Source organism: Sorex fumeus, unplaced genomic scaffold, assembly GCF_029834395.1.
Source record: "Sorex fumeus unplaced genomic scaffold, SorFum_2.1 ptg000178l, whole genome shotgun sequence".
Taxonomy (NCBI): Eukaryota; Metazoa; Chordata; class Mammalia; order Eulipotyphla; family Soricidae; genus Sorex; species Sorex fumeus.
In genome coordinates this window covers 2,458,834-2,476,396 of record NW_026606235.1, presented here as the reverse complement: position 1 = coordinate 2,476,396, position 17,563 = coordinate 2,458,834, and the positions used below count along the sequence as shown (strand labels likewise).

The window sequence follows — 17,563 nt, the reverse complement described above, 5'->3', positions numbered from 1 at the left end:
AAACTACCCTCTATGCTATGTCCTTAAACTCCTTTGCATCACACTCACACAGTGGAGGTACATAGTGGGGCAACATTAGATTCATACAATGTGCTGAACTCCTCACACTGAACATTCAGTCACTGCTGTAGGTTGCTGACAGAGAGTTGAGGAAACCTACAGATTGACAAGGATGAGTGAAGAGCTGCTTGTGTTCCCCTCAGGAGTGGTTGGGCAGGATGCAGAGCTGCAGGTCATCCAGCCTGACAAGTTCATGTCTGGCCACTCTGTGCTGCTCCCTGACCTCCCTGTATCCCGTGGGAACTGTCTAGTGGTTCTGGGAGAGCATGGGTAGCCGGGATTAGACCTACAACTTTGGAGGCAAAGGCCACTACCCCCAAATGACCAATGTTTCAGATACCAACAAGTTAGACAACACAGACTTCTCCATCCGCATTTGTGACATCAGCCTGGCCGACATGGGCACTTACTACTGTGTGAAGTTCTGGAAGGGTAACGTTCAAGTCTGGGTCAGGCACCCTGGTCACTGTGAGTGGTGAGTGCTCTGAGGGGCCCTTCATCCTGTTGTGTGACCACAGTCAGGCTAGTCTCACTTCTGATAGCAGGAACTAAGGGCAGATGAGGAGCTGGTGCTTGTCCTTGGATCTGCTTCACAGTTCACTTCACCTGCCTTTGGAGATCAAAGATGTTGGAGTCACCGAGTCCTGCAGTTTTATTCCCTCTAACAAAGTATCAGCAAGGGCTGCATTTGGTTCTGTTTGAGAAACAGCAGTGATAAAAGGTGATAAGAAGCACAGACTCTGTTTAGTCTGACAGGCTGACAGTCACATGGCTGTCCATTTTCAGAAAAGTTGTCAGGAAACCCTCCTATCATTCATGGAAACACACACACACACAGAGAGAGACACACATACAGTCACTGAAAGCTCTGAGCAGAGCAGGTGACCTTGGAAAGTCTCAACCAGAGAAAATTCCCCAGTCAGATGACAAAGGGCTGCCTGATGAGATGATGGGAAGTCATGAGAAAATCTTTATTTTTATTTTTATTTTTTATAAATTTTTATTGGTGATACCATGTGGTACATTTGTAGACTTACAAACATTTAAGTTATACAATGATTGGGTAACCATCCCTCCATCACTGCCCATTCTCCACCCCCAATGATCCCAATATCCCTCCCACTACCCCTACCCAACCCCTCCCACCCCACCCCGCCTCTGTGGCAGGGCTTCCCTTTTGCTCTCTCTCTCCTTTTGGGTGTTGTGGTTTGCAATAGATGTACTGAGTGGCCATTGTGTTTGGTCTATAGTCTACTTTCAGCATGCATCTTCCATCCCAAGCAGATCTTCCAAACACCCTTTACTTGGTGTTCCCTTCTCTATCTGAGCTGCCTTCTCCCCCAGCATACAAGGCTGGTTTCCAAACCTTGGAGCAGACCTTCTGGTCCTTATCTCTACTACTCTTGGGTGTTAGCCTCCCATGCTGTTACTTTATATCCACAGAGGAGTGCAATCTTTCTATGACCGTTCTTCTCTTTCTGAGTCATTTTACTTAACATGATACTTTCCATGTTGATCCACGTATATGCAAATTTTATGACTTCATCTTTTCTAACAGCTGCATAGTATTCCATAGTTTAGATGTACCAGAGTTTTTTAACCAGTCATCTCTTCTTGGGCACTCGGGTTTTTTTTTCTTTCCAGATTTTGGCTATTGTAAACAGTGCAGCAATGCACATTCAAGCGCAGATGTCATTTCGACTATACTTTTTTGCCTCTCTGGGATGTATTCCTAGGAGTAGTATGGCTGGGTCAAATGAGAGATGAGACAATCTTTAAAGGACTCAGTATTTTCATCTCCAAAATGGCAAAAATAACTGACTCCTTTTAGGAGAATTGAAAGGATCTGAGATGCTATTTCCCAGAAGCACAGTAGACTCCAAACCAGGGGCTAGATCAAGGTTCTGTGAACCAGCTTTCTCCTGCGCATCAGTCTCCTGACACACAGAGGGTGACTAATTCCCCAATCTTTGTGGGAAGGTGTGAGATGCAATGAGACTGGTGAGAGAACAGATCAGTGTTGGAAACTAAGGGTTAAGTTAGATAGGATGAGCAAAGAGTCTTAGAGGACAGAAAAACAGGACCTTGTGGTAAGAACGCTGGTGCTAATTTATGTAGAACAGCACTGAGGCATGGACCTGCATGTGCTCCATCTTGGCCTGACTGCCTTGGTATGAGAAAACAGAACTATAATAGCTCTTAGGAGTGCAGTTGTGCTTCTAATCAGGATATTCTCTCCCCATGCTAAGAATATTGTCCCCTAGTTCTGGATCCTCGTATAAGACAATAAATGTGATCCACAGGGAGCTGATGGGAATCACAGTCAAAAGGACGTTAACCCTGTGACCTCAAATCATACTCTTTTATGTCGAATCACGAATCACGACCATCCAGTTTTTCGTCGATTGCCTCGAGCAGGCCCCAGTAACGTCTCCTTCATCCTAGCCCTGAGATTTTTAAGAAAGTGCTATATTCAAGGCTCTTTAGGAGAATGAGACCCATCATTGTTACTGGTATTTGGCATATTGGGTACGCCATGGGGAGTTTGCCAGACTCTGCTGTGTGGGCAGGTTATATTCGGTAGCCTGCCAGTTTGTCCAAAGTAGGAATGAGATAATAAGATGTCATAATAAGATGTCACGCGGTTCCAGGAATAGGCTTGGAGATCTCAGCCCCGGGACTTGCTTGCCTTTGTTCCTCTGCCGGTACCTTCAGGTGTGCAGAGAGTGGTTTCAGCATGGTGGTGGCTGGTCCTGGAGGTCTTCGACTGCCGGAGCCCTGGTCGGGGCGGGGAGGAAAGCTCAACCCGCTCCCCTCCAAGGGGCTCCGGTGAGGACAGCCAGGCGCGGGGGCAGGAGACTGCATTGTTCTCTTCCGGGAGCTGGTTTTCATAGTCTCTGAGTCTTGGCCGTTGATGGGATTACACGGTGCCAGGGGGCCAGTTGGTGGATGTGATCCCTGCCTACTGGAATTCAGAGGATCTGGGTGGAGGATGCTCAGCCCCGATCCGAGTAGGCTTGGAGATCTCTTTTATGTATTGTTTCTTAATCCATATTGGCATCCTCTTCATGGGGATTCTCCTTGGCAAGTGAATAGAGGTACTGTCTTACCAAAACTGTGGATGTCTCAGTGTTTGGAATTCTCAGTTTCCCCATAAGTGAAGTTTAGTTCAGGTCTATGAGATGCAGAGAGCAGTAGAAAGTTGTGTGGAAGCATCACTAGCGTCACTGAGCCCTGGATGAGAGCCTGGGTGAGCCACTTGTCTGTGCTCATGTCCCTGCTCTGCCTCCTGATCTCTGTGACCTCTCAAGTGTCACTCCACCTGGGGCCAGAGTCACTGAATACCTCGTCCTCACTCCAGAGCTACACACACCTGGGAGTGAGCAACATGGAGAAGGTGAGCTATGTTAGCTCAGGGGAATTCCTGCCTCTCAGCTTGGATGCTCTGAAGCCAAAGGTGCTAGGTCAGACACTCCTCCTCAGGCCTCAGGTAGTTGTGAGGTGAGAGTAGGAGGTGCCTGTCAGCCCTGATCTGTCATTAGAACAATGTGGGGAACATTGATTAGCTTACCCAGGTTCAGCTCCACCTGGACATTCTGACTGAACTGGTCAAGTGTGCCCTGAATATCTGATCTCCAGAGGCTGCTCATCACAGTCAGGTCAGAGTTCAAGAGTGAATCTTGTCATTACAGTCTCAGAAGAGGTTCACCCACTGAGATTTCCATCCTTCATGGGGTCCTGTCCCCCACTTGCTTCTCTTCACAGTGATCCACTTCACCAGTCAACTCAGCTCACCTCCCTCCTGTTCTCTAACCCTGCTGAAACTTGATTCTATCCCAGACTTTTTATCTGTTTCATCTTTTGTAAGATCACCTAATGATACTTGAACCTTCTGTCTGTGTAAGCACAGAGGAAACCCTGCCTAGTTGAGTTCCACTGATCACCTGTGTGTGGTGTTTGGAATCAAGGATTTCCTGTGTCCTTAGTTCGTGACAGTGGAGCTGCATTCATTGCCACCATTCTACACGTTTAATATTGGAAGTTGTTTTTCATCTACAATCTCCTTTCTCCTTCAACCATCTCCTGAGTTTAGATTTTACAGAAGAGACTTGGGGAACATAAGGAAGGGGTGTTTTAAGACTTCCTGATTTAGACCAAGTGATTGGGATAAGGTAATCCAGATTACCTGAATTTTTAGATAGGGACTATTAGCCTGGACTTGTGATAGTTAGAGATGTGCTTACCTATGGCAGCATTAGTAAAGGATTTGCACTATCTGTTTATGTGAACAAATACATCTTATGTCTCCCTTATATGACATGAGGTTAATCAACTCAGGTTACTGGGAGAACTCTCCTTAATACACACACACACACACACACACACACACACACACACACACACACACACTTTCATAGACCCTGCATTATTCCAGCATGCCCTCTAGTGTTGTCTTCATCCTCTGTTCAGGGGAATGAACAAATTTCCTTAAAGAACATGCTCATGAAAGTTAATTGGTTGTGTCCAAAGGAGCACAGTTCTGTTTGTACATCCAGATAAAATTGGAGCCTATAATTATAGTCTCCTATTATTTTTTTTCACTGTAGTGCCATGATTTACAATACAGTTAATAATATATTGTTCCAACACCCACCACAGAAGTAACTATATTTTCCACCGATATACTAAGGACCCCTACTATCCACTTCTTTTTCCCTTACATAAGGCCGGTTCTATAAACCAAAGTCACACTATTAACTTTGTTTTATAGAACATATATAATATTAAATTTTAATTTCCTCATTTAATAATTTTAAGCAATGTAAAACAGTGACACACTGCTCACTTTGTTTTTGTTCTGGGCCACATGTGACAATGCTCAGGCTTACTCCTGTCTTGAGCTCAGGAATCACTGCAGGGCTCAGGAGACCAAATAGTTGCCAATTTTAAACCTGAGCTGGCCATGTGAAAGGCAAGAGTGAATTCATAAGTGACTGAGAGAAAAGTGCTGGACAGAAATAAGTTTGGGGTGCCAGAGGAGCTTAACTGGTTTACTTTGTGAAGAATTTTCTGTTTATTTCAAAGCAAATGTTTCTACTGCTTAATTCATTCTTCCTGCAGAGGCCTGGAAAGGAGAAATGCCTGCTGTCCCGTTTACTCTGGTAGAAACTGGGATACCAGTACCAGCCCTCTAGATGGGCCATTGGATCAGCTCCCTAGATCCAGTAGTGGCCTTGCTTCCTTATCATCTCTCTATAAATGCCATCTGTGACCTTCAGAAAGTTTCCAACAGTCATTCCAACTCAGGAACTTGGCTACTCCCAATTGTCTTTATTGGGCTGCCATGTAGATTTAAACCAAGAATCAAGCACTGTGCTAGGTAGTTTCAGGTAATTTATAAATCACAATACAATAAAATCAACTCTAATTATTCTCCTGTGCACAATTTAATAAAACATGGGCTGGACCGATAGCACAGTGGTAGGGTGTTTGCCTTGCATGCAGCCAACATGGCCAACCCGAGTTTGATTCCTCCGCCCCTCTTGGAGAGCCCGGCAAGCTACTGAGAGTATCTCGCCCGCATGGCAGAGCCTGGCAAGCTACCCATCACGTATTCAATATGCCAAACACAGTGACAACAAGTCTCACGATGGAGACGTTACTGGGCCCGCTCGAGCAAATGGATGAACAATGGGAGGACCATGAACGTGACAGATACTATTTTCTTACTACATTTGGGGTTCTGTTATTCTCAACTTCATTTGTATTTTTCCTGATAGTTTCTAACATTCCTTAATCACCTTTCAAATGTCTGAGCACTGCACTAGTGACTCTCAAATAAGCAGATTCCTTCAGTATGAGTTCACTCTGTCTAATGATTTCTGTCCTCGGTAAATTCATTGCTGTGGGGTTGGCTAAGTGATGGAGCTTTTGCCCTATGACTCCACTGCTCACAGGTCAGAGCTTTTTCCCTATGTAGTTCATTTCCATCCACGATGGAGGTGTCCCTACCACCCATGTAAGGGAACCCATCGAGAAGACTCACTCCCTCAAGTCTGAGGATCAAGTCAGTAGATCAAACACCAAATTCTCCTCACTGACTATGCTGTCTCTCCTCCCCTCTTTCAATGAGGACAACTGGGAAGTCTGGCAAGAGGCTAAGAGTGATTAAAGATGAGGAACCTCTTTACCTTGATTTCTGAATTCATCCTAAACCAGAGCAGCAGTCAAGTTCAAAGTCTTCAGAATGTTTATGGGCCCTGGCATCACAGATGGAGGAAGAAGATTGCCTGAGAATTGACTTCTGTATAGTTCCTTTAAGGAAACTCTTGTTTCTTGATTTCCAGACCCAGAGACAGACCTGTGCACTCCATCCCACATACATTTCCTCCTGGGCTTCTTTCTTGGAACCAAAGTGCTGTAAGTGCTTGGTGTCTGTCATTTACATCTATAAGAAGTCGAGGATCTGACTATAAGTGTATGGAGGAAATGTTGGGGTGGTAGACAGGACAAGAGTTCTTCATGAAAGGAAAAGTCAACAGAAGGGCCATCACGTAAGCCACACATGGCCAGCACCCAGGCCAAGTTAAGAAAAATTTAACACGGTCCCCTCAAAATTCTAAGAAGGTGGTGGATTTTTTAACACATTCTCAACATCCAAGAAGTACATGAGTCCTGTGGAATAAGCTGGGCTCCGGGTGTTCAGAGATGGCCACAGAGTGTGGGCACAGGGAGAAGAGGGATAAATAAGCGGCAAGTGCACGGAGGTTCTCTGGAGACCTTCTCTAGAATATTTGATCATGGAGACATGTGACAGAAGTAATTCTCATTTGAGAGTAATTTTGAGAAATTTAGTAGCAACTGCTCTAAGGAATCTTTGCCATCCCTGACCACTTGTGACAGGATAGGAGTAATGAAGAATGGGGGTCAAGACCTAAGAAATAGTTACTGTGCAGAGTCATCTCCCAGGAGATGCTTGTATTCCCAGGAAAGTTACTTCAGAAGGAGAGCAGCACCAGGGCACACACAAGGGATTATTTCTTCAATAAATAGATATTGAAGTGTGAACTGTTTCCCACAACTACTTCCTCAAATCCTTTTGTTGCCGCCTCAGTCTCTGTTGCCTCCTTTCCTTTCTGAGTCTTGGCGATCAAAAGAAAATGAAAAAAAAAAAGATAAACTTCCAGAATGTGCTCCAGATGACTTCCCTCTCCTGAGACGTCCACAGGCCCTGATACCTTTCTCCCACCCTGATGTGCCCAGTTCTGGGACTTTATCCATAGTTTAGAACAAGGTTTATGGGAGCAATCTCAGAGATCGACTCTAGACATCATCCTAGAATATGAGAAACAATCACTCTATAATATGAGAAACTAGACAAATCTGTGCATCTCAGAATATTGCTTTTCCACTGCTCTGGGATGACCTTGATCTACAGTCAAGAGTTACCTGAACTGGATTCCTCCATCCTCAAACTTATTGAGGTTCTGTTAAACTCTTAAGTATAAATTTTTATTTATTTTTATTTTTTATCATTATTTTTAAAGAAACATTTTTCTCCTCATTTATGCCTATGTGTTCTACTTCTCAAATTTACTGAAGCTCTCTAATGATGCTTATGCATAAATTCTTATATGTATCAATAATTTTAAAAGAAATGCTTTTCTCCTTCATCTATGCTTATGCATTATAGCACTGAATACTATATATAGGCTGGAGCGATAGCACAGCGGGTAGGGCGTCTGCCTTGCATGCAGCCAACATGGCCGACCTGAGTTCGATTCCTCCGCCCCTCTCGGAGAGCCCGGCAAGCTACCGAGAGTATTCGATATGCCAGACACAGTAACAACAAAGTCTCCAATGGAGACGTTACTGGGCCCGCTCGAGCAAATCGACGATCAACGGGAGGGCCTTTTTTTCTGTATATATATATAGTGTATGTATATATAGGCACTGTAGCACTGTCCTCCTGTTGTTCATCGATTTGCTCGAGTGGGCACCAGCAATGTTTCCATTGTGAGACTTATTGTTACTGTCTTTGGTATATCGAATATACCACGGGGAGCTTGCCAGTCTCTGCTATGCGGGTGGGATACTCTGAGTAGCTTGCCGGGCTCTCTGAGAGGGGCAGAGGAATTGAACCTGGGTCAGCCACATGCAAGGCAAATGCTATTGCTCCAGACTATATATATATATATATATGTATATATATATATATATATGTGTGTGTGTGTGTGTGTGTGTGTGTGTGTTCATGTTCACACAATCTGCCTATAATTTTCCCATTTCTTGACCCAACCCACTACTCTTTTATGGTCATACACCATCTTCTCTTCCAGAGTCATTGCAACAGTCACAGTGGTTGTTTGAGAATATAAGTCACATCATTCTTCTTCAAAAGTAACAGAATGAGTAGATCAGGAAGCAAAACTGTCTGCCACTTAGAACAGACACACTTAAAAATTCACTATAAATACAATCTCAGAGAAAAAGGTTGGGAAACGTCCATACATGAAAATGGTAACTCATAAAGAGCAGGAAAGTGTCAGACCAAAAACCATTCAAACTAGCAGTAGATATTATATCCTGACTAAAGGATTGATACGTTAAAAGACTTAACTCTTACATGTAGAACCTAATGAAGGAGCAGTAACTATTTACAGAAACTATTTACAGAAACTAGGGTAGATTGAGGAGATAATTGATGGGAACACTATAAGTGAGAAACTTCAATACCTCACTCTCATCAGTGGTGAAATATCATAAAGAAAATTTAAAAAAATATCCAAGACCTCAATGAGGACTTGGAAGAGGACTGTGAATATATATTAGAGTCTTCCACTTCTAATCCAAGTGCCCCAAATGTAACTACGCATTATTATCCAAGTACACAATATTTAACGACATATCATTATCCATTGCACAGATATCTTCAGGATAGATTACATACTGGAACAAAAGACAAATGTACACAGCCATGATCCAGAGGCACAAAAATGAATCTCCAACCAGAGCAACTTGCTGCAGAGATGGTTCTGGACTTTGCAATAGGCCATTTTCATCGGGCCACTGCAGAAGGGGGGCAGGTGCCGTCCATCTGCCTGCCCTCTAGGAACCCCAGCGGTCACCAACTTCTAGATCTCAGTGAAAAGCTCCAGGTATGGGGTAGTGGTGGCAGGAAACATCAGACCTCATGGGACAGGGGAGGAGTCGGTCCTTCTCTCCCTCCCCTCTCCATGGGACTCTGAGATGACACCCACATATGGTTACTGTCTGCTTAAGGTCCCACACGGCCATGATCCAGAAACACACAAACAAATCTTGGACCCAAACCACTTGCTGCAGCGATCTCTCCATATCCTAATTATTAAAATTTTAGAATTCCTAGAGTGGCCAAACACAAACAAACAAACACTGTCCTCCCATTGTTCATCGATTTGCTCGAGCAGGCCCAGTAATGTCTCCATTTTGAGACTTGTTGTTACTGTGTTTGGCATATCGAATACCTCATGGGTAGCTTGCTAGGCTTTGCTGTGTGGGCGAGATACTCTTGGTAGCTTGCTGGGCTCTCCGAAAGGGCCGGAAGAATTGAACCCGGGTCAGCTGGGCTGGCTGCACTACAAGGCAAACACCCTACCACTGTGGTATCGTTCCAGCCCTAGAGTGGCCACGTGACATTATATTGTATCCAAAACAAGCAATACAAAACACATTGTCTAGCATTACCTTCTTGGTAGATATGAGTCGTGGTAGTACTGGTCTCAAAATATTGAAGGTAACCAAAGTAGAGAAAGAAAGTATTGTGCAAATTCTCTGCCACATAGGCAGGAGTAGGTGTGGAATGGTTGGGTGGGAGGGATACTGGGGATTTTGGTGTTGGAAAATGTGCACTGGTGAAGGGATGGGTGTTTGATGATTGTAAGATCAAAACTCAAACATGAAAGATTGTGAATCAATAAAAAGGGGAAAAATAATAACTTCACAAAAAATTATAAACAACTTTCTTTCATGAATCTGGAGATCTCTAAGATCGCTAATGGAAAAATGTTCAAAATTTTTTTTATTGTTCATACATGCAGCAAAGTAAGGCTTATCTTAGATAAGACAAAGGGCAGGCTGAGTGTACATAAAGTCACAAAAATAGGAAAAAAGTGTATATAGTGTCACAAAAATAGAAATGATCCCCAGTCTCTTCTCAGATCACAATGTTATAAAGGTAGGAATTAACCACAAAAAGAGAGCCAGAAAAATTCAAATGTTTGAAAAATAAACATTATTAAATAATCCTCAGATCAAAGAGGTTGTCAAAAATTTTAAAAGATCCTCAAAATGCGCAATAATGAAGGCACACGCTATCCAAACCTTGGGGACACACCAAAAGCTACTTAAGAGGAATGTTCCTAGAAATATTCTTGTTTATCAGGGAAACAAAGCTAAAATGAAACAATATAATCTCACATTGCAATACACTAGAAAAATAACAGCATATAAAATCCAACTTAAACACAAGGAAATAAATGATGAAAACTTGAGTAGAAATCAATAATATAAAAATCAAGAAGTAATACAAAAGACTAGTGAAATCAGGACCCAATCTGTCAAAAATACAGAAAATTATAAACTTTATTCTTAGACCAAAAAAATAAACCCAAAAGAAATGATACATCAGCTAATCAGATCAGAAATGAAAGGGCATAAGTCAAACTTTACAGCACAGAAATATAACATCACAAGAAATTATAAACAACTTTCTGTCGTGGGGCTGGAGCGATAGCACAGCGGGTAGGGCGTCCGCCTTACAAGCGGCCAACATGGCCGACCCGAGTTCGATTCCTCCGCCCCTCTCGGAGAGCCCGGCAAGCTACCGAGAGTATTCGATATGCCAGACACAGTAACAACAAAGTCTCCAATGGAGACGTTACTGGGCCCGCTCGAGCAAATCGATGATCAACGGGAGGGCCTTTACCTTTTCTGTCGTGAATCTGGAGATCTATACATAATGAAAAATATTTGATTTTTTATTGTTCATACATGCTGCAAAGTTAGGCTTATCTTAGATAAAGCAAAGAAGCAGGTTGAGTGGACAGAACAAGGACCTGCTGGTCAGAATTCTGGCGCTAACTGTCCTGGAACACACTGAGACAATCGTCCTGAATGTGCTCCACTGTGGCCTGACCTCCTAGTATGAGAAAGTAGACCCATAAGAAGGTGTTTGTCCAAAACAGCCAAGGCATGAAGTAATGGAGTAGCTTAGCTCAGAGCAGTACTTATAAGAATAATTATGCTTAAAGTCAAAGTATTATGTCTCCCCTCCAATCCCCTCGATGATTGTTCCTCATTCTGGTTTCCTCATGGAAGGCAACACACAACAGTCTGCAGGAACAAATGGGAGTCAGGGAGGCTCTTAGCACCCGGATGCTACACCTTTTACTCTGATTTCTGTTTTGCTTCTTTTTTTTTTTTCCTTTTTGGGGCATACCCAGCAATGTACAGGGATTATTCCTGGTTTATGCACTCAGGAATTACTCCTGGTGGTGCTCAGGGGACCATATGGGATGCTGGGAATCAAACCCAGGTCGGCCGCATGCAAGGCGAACAACTTACCTGCTGGACTATCACTCTAGCCCCTGTTTTGCTTCTTGATCCTCTGTGGAACACATTCTTCAAACCTATTCACCTGATCTGCTCTCAGGTTCCCTAAGAATCCTACTAATGCAAGAATATCCCCCTTGGGTCAAGGTGTCCCCCAGCACCCGGGCCAGAGAGGCTCCCCAAAAAGCATTAGGACTGCATCAGAAGTGGGACTTTAATTCGGCTTGGACAATGATGTGGCCAACTACATCACAGGCGCGACCTCCAGGGCGGTGGCCGCAGTTATTTTCCCCTTTCTCAGAGCTCTGGACTCACATCTAATCTCTGTCACCTAATTCTTAGAAGAACATCCTGGCTATCCCAATCACAACAGGACAATAGTCCAGTAGCCTATTTCAATCTCACCAAAATCATGGTGAACACAAGAAACTGAAAAAGACAAATATAAAAGAACACACCCTCTGAAGCTTTAGTCGAGGCCTCACAAAATTCACAGAGGAGCACCAAAGAGGAAGGTAGTACTCTAGAAGGGGGAAAAGGTGGCCACGATATACTGAACTCATCCAAAATCCTTTATTGCAGTGAGAGGGGTACACTGACAGTGAACTGGAGGGTCCCACCTCCACACTACCACAACAACACAAAGAAACAGCGCAAACCCCAACCACGAGGATTGGATGAAGAGTCCAGAAGCCTCAACTTGGATGATCCACAAAATTGATATCCACTTAGTATTACAAAACACAACACCCAAAAGGAGAGAGAGAGTAAAAGGAAATGTGCCTGCCACAGAGGTGGGGCAGGGGTTGGGGGACGGCGGGAGGGATCCTGGGAACATTGGTGGTGGAGAATGGGCACTGGTGAAAGGATGGGTACTCGATCATTGTATGATTGAAACGTAATCACAAAAGTTTGTAAATCTGTAACTTTATCTCACATTTATTCAAAAAAATTAAAAATTAAAATAAAATTGATATCACAATTATGATTTCACAAGAAATTATAAAGACATGAAGCTGAATAGCCTGTAAAAAATGTAAAGTATTCAAAATGTTATTTTTTAAATTGCTCATTCATGGCTGCACTGAGCTGCAAAATAAGGCTTATGTTAGATAAGTCAAAGAAGCAGGTTGAGTTGACAGAACAACAGGGACCTTGCGGTCAGAACTCTAGTGCTGGCTGACCTGGGACGCATTGAGGCAATGGTCCTGAATGTGCTCCACTGTGGTCTGACTTCCTTGTATGGGAAAACAGACTCATAGCAAGGGATTTGTTCCAAACACCAAGGAATTGAAGTAACGAAGTAGCTTAGCTCAGAACAGACCTCATAAGAATAATTATGCTATAGTAAAGTATTATGTCCTTCCACCCAACAATGATTATTGTTCCTCATTCTGGTTTCCTGATGGAAGGCAATAAAAATCTTTCTGTGGGAACAGATGGGCTCTCAATGTGGGAAGCTCTTATCCCCCTGGCCCCACCTTTTACTCTCATTTCTGTTTTGCTTCTTAATCCTTGGTGGCACAAATTCGTCAACCCTGTTCACCTGAGCTGGTCCCAGACCCCCTAAGAATCCTATTAATGGGAACAAGAAGACTGACTGATGGTACAAGAAGACTCTGACCAAAGGGAGAAACTGAAATTACAGAGGGCACAGAATTGAAGTAGGAAATTCTCACTTAAAAGAGAAATTGCTGATGAGCATGAGTCTGGGATTTGTTTATCAGGGTAACACTGGGGCAAGTACTTCCCAGCATGAGGAGTATATTCAACATCTAAGGGAGTTACTACAACCTCCAGGGGGAAGGCAAAGAGGAGAACTTTTCACAATTGTTCCAGGCTCTTCACCCACATTGATACTGGCTACCTGCTCGAAAAGAGTAGAGTTAAAAGAACAGAAAGAAGTGATAGCTCAGTTAAGGAAGACTAACACACAGGGAGTGGCCATCCCAATGTCTGTCTGGTCCCTCAGCAACTTGGTGTCTCTGACATTGGAGAAAGTGCAGCACTTGCTATTCTTCATCAATTTGCTCGAGCGGGCCCAGTGACGTCACCATTGTGAGACTTGTTGTTACTGTGTTTGGCATATTGAATATGTCACAGGTAGTTTGCTAGACTTTGCCATGCTGGCGAGATACTCTTGTAAGCTTGCCGGGCTCTCCAAGAGGGGCAGAGTAATCGAACTCAGAACAACCAGTTGGCGGTGTGCAAGCAAACGCCCTACCACTGTGCTATTGCTCCAGCCCAGCACTTGCTATTCTTGATCAGAAACTTTCCCCCCAGAAATCCTCATAGTTCTTTCTGTGCCACCTGTGTGTAACGCTGGACTGTTAGAGCCCAGTGAAATCAGAAGTTGGATTCCTCAGGTACAGACCTGGGCTGGGCAGTCAACAAACAGGACAAGCTTCACCCTGACTTCACCATCAGATTTCAGTGATATGAACCCAGCAATAATAAAAGTCTGAGTGATTTTGTGTTTCCTGGGACCTTGTTGGACCATAAGTCTGCTGAAAGGTTTTTTGCTTGTATTCTTTCTTGTTTGGGGCCATACTCTGTGGTAGTCATGGTTTACTCTGGTGACAGGGACTGAATCGATTGTGTGTAAGGGGAATGGCTAGTTGCTGTACTTATAGGCTGAGCCTATAAAGAAACTGACTGTTGAGCTGTAAAGAAATTGAAGTTCCCCTTCTATCCCACTCTCTATAATCTCAATTCTACCTTGATTTTTCCGGCTCGAAGGAGATGCGCTAAATATTTCCCCTCTCGGAGAGCCCGGCACCCCTCTCGGAGAGCCCGGCAAGCTACTGAGAGTATTCGATATGCCAGACACAGTAACAACAAAGTCTCCAATGGAGACGTTACTGGGCCCGCTCAAGCAAATCGATGATCAACGGGAGGGCCTTTACCTTTACCTTTACCTTACCTTGATTTTTAATCTTCATAGAGCATTTGCTTCTATCCTGTTCACCAGTACTGGTCCCCAAGACACCAGGCTAACCACATACTTAGTGGACATCCTAATTATTTCTATTTGGGTTATTACCCCCCAAACAACTGCTATATATGCTAATTCATCAACGGTTATATGGACACAAGGTTTTATTTTTCTTAGATAAAAGCCTGTGATTATAACTCCTGAGACAAAACACATGTTCTCTGGCCTAGAACACTCCAGTACTGTCCCAAGTTCAGACTCTCATACTCATAGACTGAACTGAGCTTATCGTGTTCAGGAAGAAGGCAGAAACTGGCTCCTTTTATCAGTTAGAGGAACATCCACATTGTACTTTTACATCAATACTAAATGTTGCCAGTGACATTAATAAATGGTTGGAATAGGGAGGCTTTTCAGAAACCATATGACTGTATCCCAAATTTGTACATATTCTCTAAATCTTCTTCAGATCTGTTGAACCATGCCTGCTGGTGCAGAATGTAACCATAGCCCATCACAATCAGGAGCCTTAAGCTTGGGAGTCTGGGACACAACTCACAGCCAGACATCACTCTTGATCTGGGAGCTCCTGAGTGTAAAATCACCATGAAGATTCCAAGACATAGGAAAGTCTAAGTGGAGACAGCAGGGGGACCAGAGTGAGCAGAAAGCATCTCTAATAGGCTTGAGAAAGTTTCACTGAGAACACTTGATGTGGATATTTAAGTCTCTAGCAAACTTCTCAGCTTCATCCCCTTCTCTGTTTGACCCCTCTTTCACAATAAAGAAACAGGAAATGCCTAGAATGTAAAACAGGTTACTGTCTTGCAATCACTTTACTGGTGAGAATCACTTCCTCTCATGTCAGGGAAGGTGGGGCTTCTCTTCATAGGGCAGAGTTCTGCCAGCCAACCCACTCAACACTGCAGGCTCCTTGGGTCTTCGGGATGCCAGTCCTGGTCTTCTGGCTGTACCTTCTTCCTCTTCACCTGCAGCTGTCTCTACAGCTGGGACTCACAGGTAAGCATCATCTTTGGTGGTTCCCTTTATCCAATCTGCTGGATATTTAAGTCTCTAGCAAACTCACAGGAAAGTCAATTACTGGGCATTATCTCAGAGTAGCTAGAAAGGTTCTGAACTATTTCTATGTAGATTCATTGCCTGCAGTTTAGCACTGGTGGTGAAACATAACGCAACTAAAAGAATCTGGCAGCTCTGTGTCTGTTATCTTCTGTAATCCTCACAGCATCTCATGTGAATCCATAACCACTGTCTCTGATTTGCAGATGGGGAGAGGACGTAAGTTGTCCAGTAACACCCACCTAAGTCTGAAGGTAGATCAGCCAGGAAACAAGTCCAGGGAGTGCAGATTCAGATCATGTTTAAACCTTGTTATGTTCCTTAGCTTTCAGAGGAAAGCAGAAGAATTAGAAAATACAGGAAGACAGGGAGAACAACAGATACCACAACACTGATATTCCCAAAGATCACAGTTGGTTCTGTATATTCACATACTTTTGTTCCTATATTTTATTATTTACTCTTTTGGGGCTGGAGCGATAGCACTGTGGGTAGGGCATTTGCCTTGCATGCAGCCAACCCAGGTTCGATTCCTCCATCCCTCTCGGAGAGCCTGGCAAGCAACCAAGAGTATCCTGCCCGCATGGCAGAGGCTGGGCAAGCTCCCCATGGCATACTCGATATGCCAAAAACAGTAGTGACAAGTCTCACAATGGAGACATTACTGGTGCCTGTTCGAGCAAATCAATGAACAACGGGAGGACAGTGCTACAGTGCTATTGTTTTTTAATATATATATTAATTCCTTTATTTTGGGGGGGGATGTATTTAGTCTACATCTGGCAGTGCTCAGGGTCTATTCTAGGCTCTGAGTTCATGAACCATTCCTGACTGTGCTTTTGGGACCCTATGTGGTGTCAGAGATCAAATCAGGGTCGGTTTTGTGCAAGGCAAGTGCCTTCATCCCTGTATTATACTTCAGCTTAGTATATAGGGATTTTTTTCAAAGGAAATAATATTTATTTGATATTTCTTAATTTTGAACAACCATTTTAAGATATAACAAATACAATTTTAACAACTCATACTCCCATATCAAACAATACAGGAGTAAATATTGCTGTAGAGAACAGAAAGTATCTGACTGAGCTCTGAATTTCAGTGGCTACTTTCTTTATATCCTAAATAAAACCTAACTTGATGTTCCCTTTCCTTCCCTTCCTTCCCCTTCACTTTGCTACCTCTTCGCTTCCTCTTCCCCATCCCTTTCCACTTCTTCCTTCCCACTTCCCTTCCTCTTTTTCTTATCTTTCCATCCTCTGCAGCACTAAGGACTGAAGACAGAGTCTCACACACCACACAGGCCAACACTCTACTAGAGCTCTGCCCCTGAGCCTCTGCTAAAGTACTCCCCAGTTTACATAAAAAGAGGTTTACTTGCTCCTGTCTCTGTTTCCCTACCTCATGTTCTGCTTTTCTCAATTTACTCATCCCTCTCCCCAATCTGTTAAGACATAGAAGAAAATTTTTACATCTCCATGTTGCACTGTTTTCCATATTTATTATCAAAATTCAATTTAGTATCTATATTGGCATCCTCTCATGTCACTTGAAGCTTCATCATTACAGTAATTACAATGCTGATACATGATCATATTCATAAGCATTCACTAACCGCCAGATTGGAAATGCCCCAACTATTTTTTTAATTGAATCAATGTGAGAACAGTTACAAAGCTTTCAGGTTTAAATATCAGTCATACAATGATCAAACACCCATCCCTTTACCAGTGCACATTTTCCACCACCAAGAACCCCAGTGTCCCCCCTATCCCAGCCCTCCCCCTGCCTGTGTGTCAGATGAGTTCCACTTTATTCTCTCTCCACTTTGACTACATTTAATTTTTTAAAAATTTTTATTAGTGAAACACCATGAGATACAGTTGTAGAATTACA

At 43.4% G+C, this 17,563-nt stretch overlaps 1 protein-coding gene across 1 annotated transcript in view; it reads left to right on the top strand.

Moving 5' to 3' along the window:
• Nucleotides 1–380: 380 nt before the first annotated feature.
• The window catches only part of LOC130017179 (signal-regulatory protein beta-1-like), an 87,490-nt gene continuing 70,307 nt past the window's right edge, over nt 381–17,563 (top strand). Inside the window, exon 1 of the mRNA XM_056107887.1 lies at nt 381–492. Within this exon, the coding sequence (XP_055963862.1) occupies nt 381–492 (112 nt within the window). The remainder of the gene's footprint in view (nt 493–17,563) is intronic.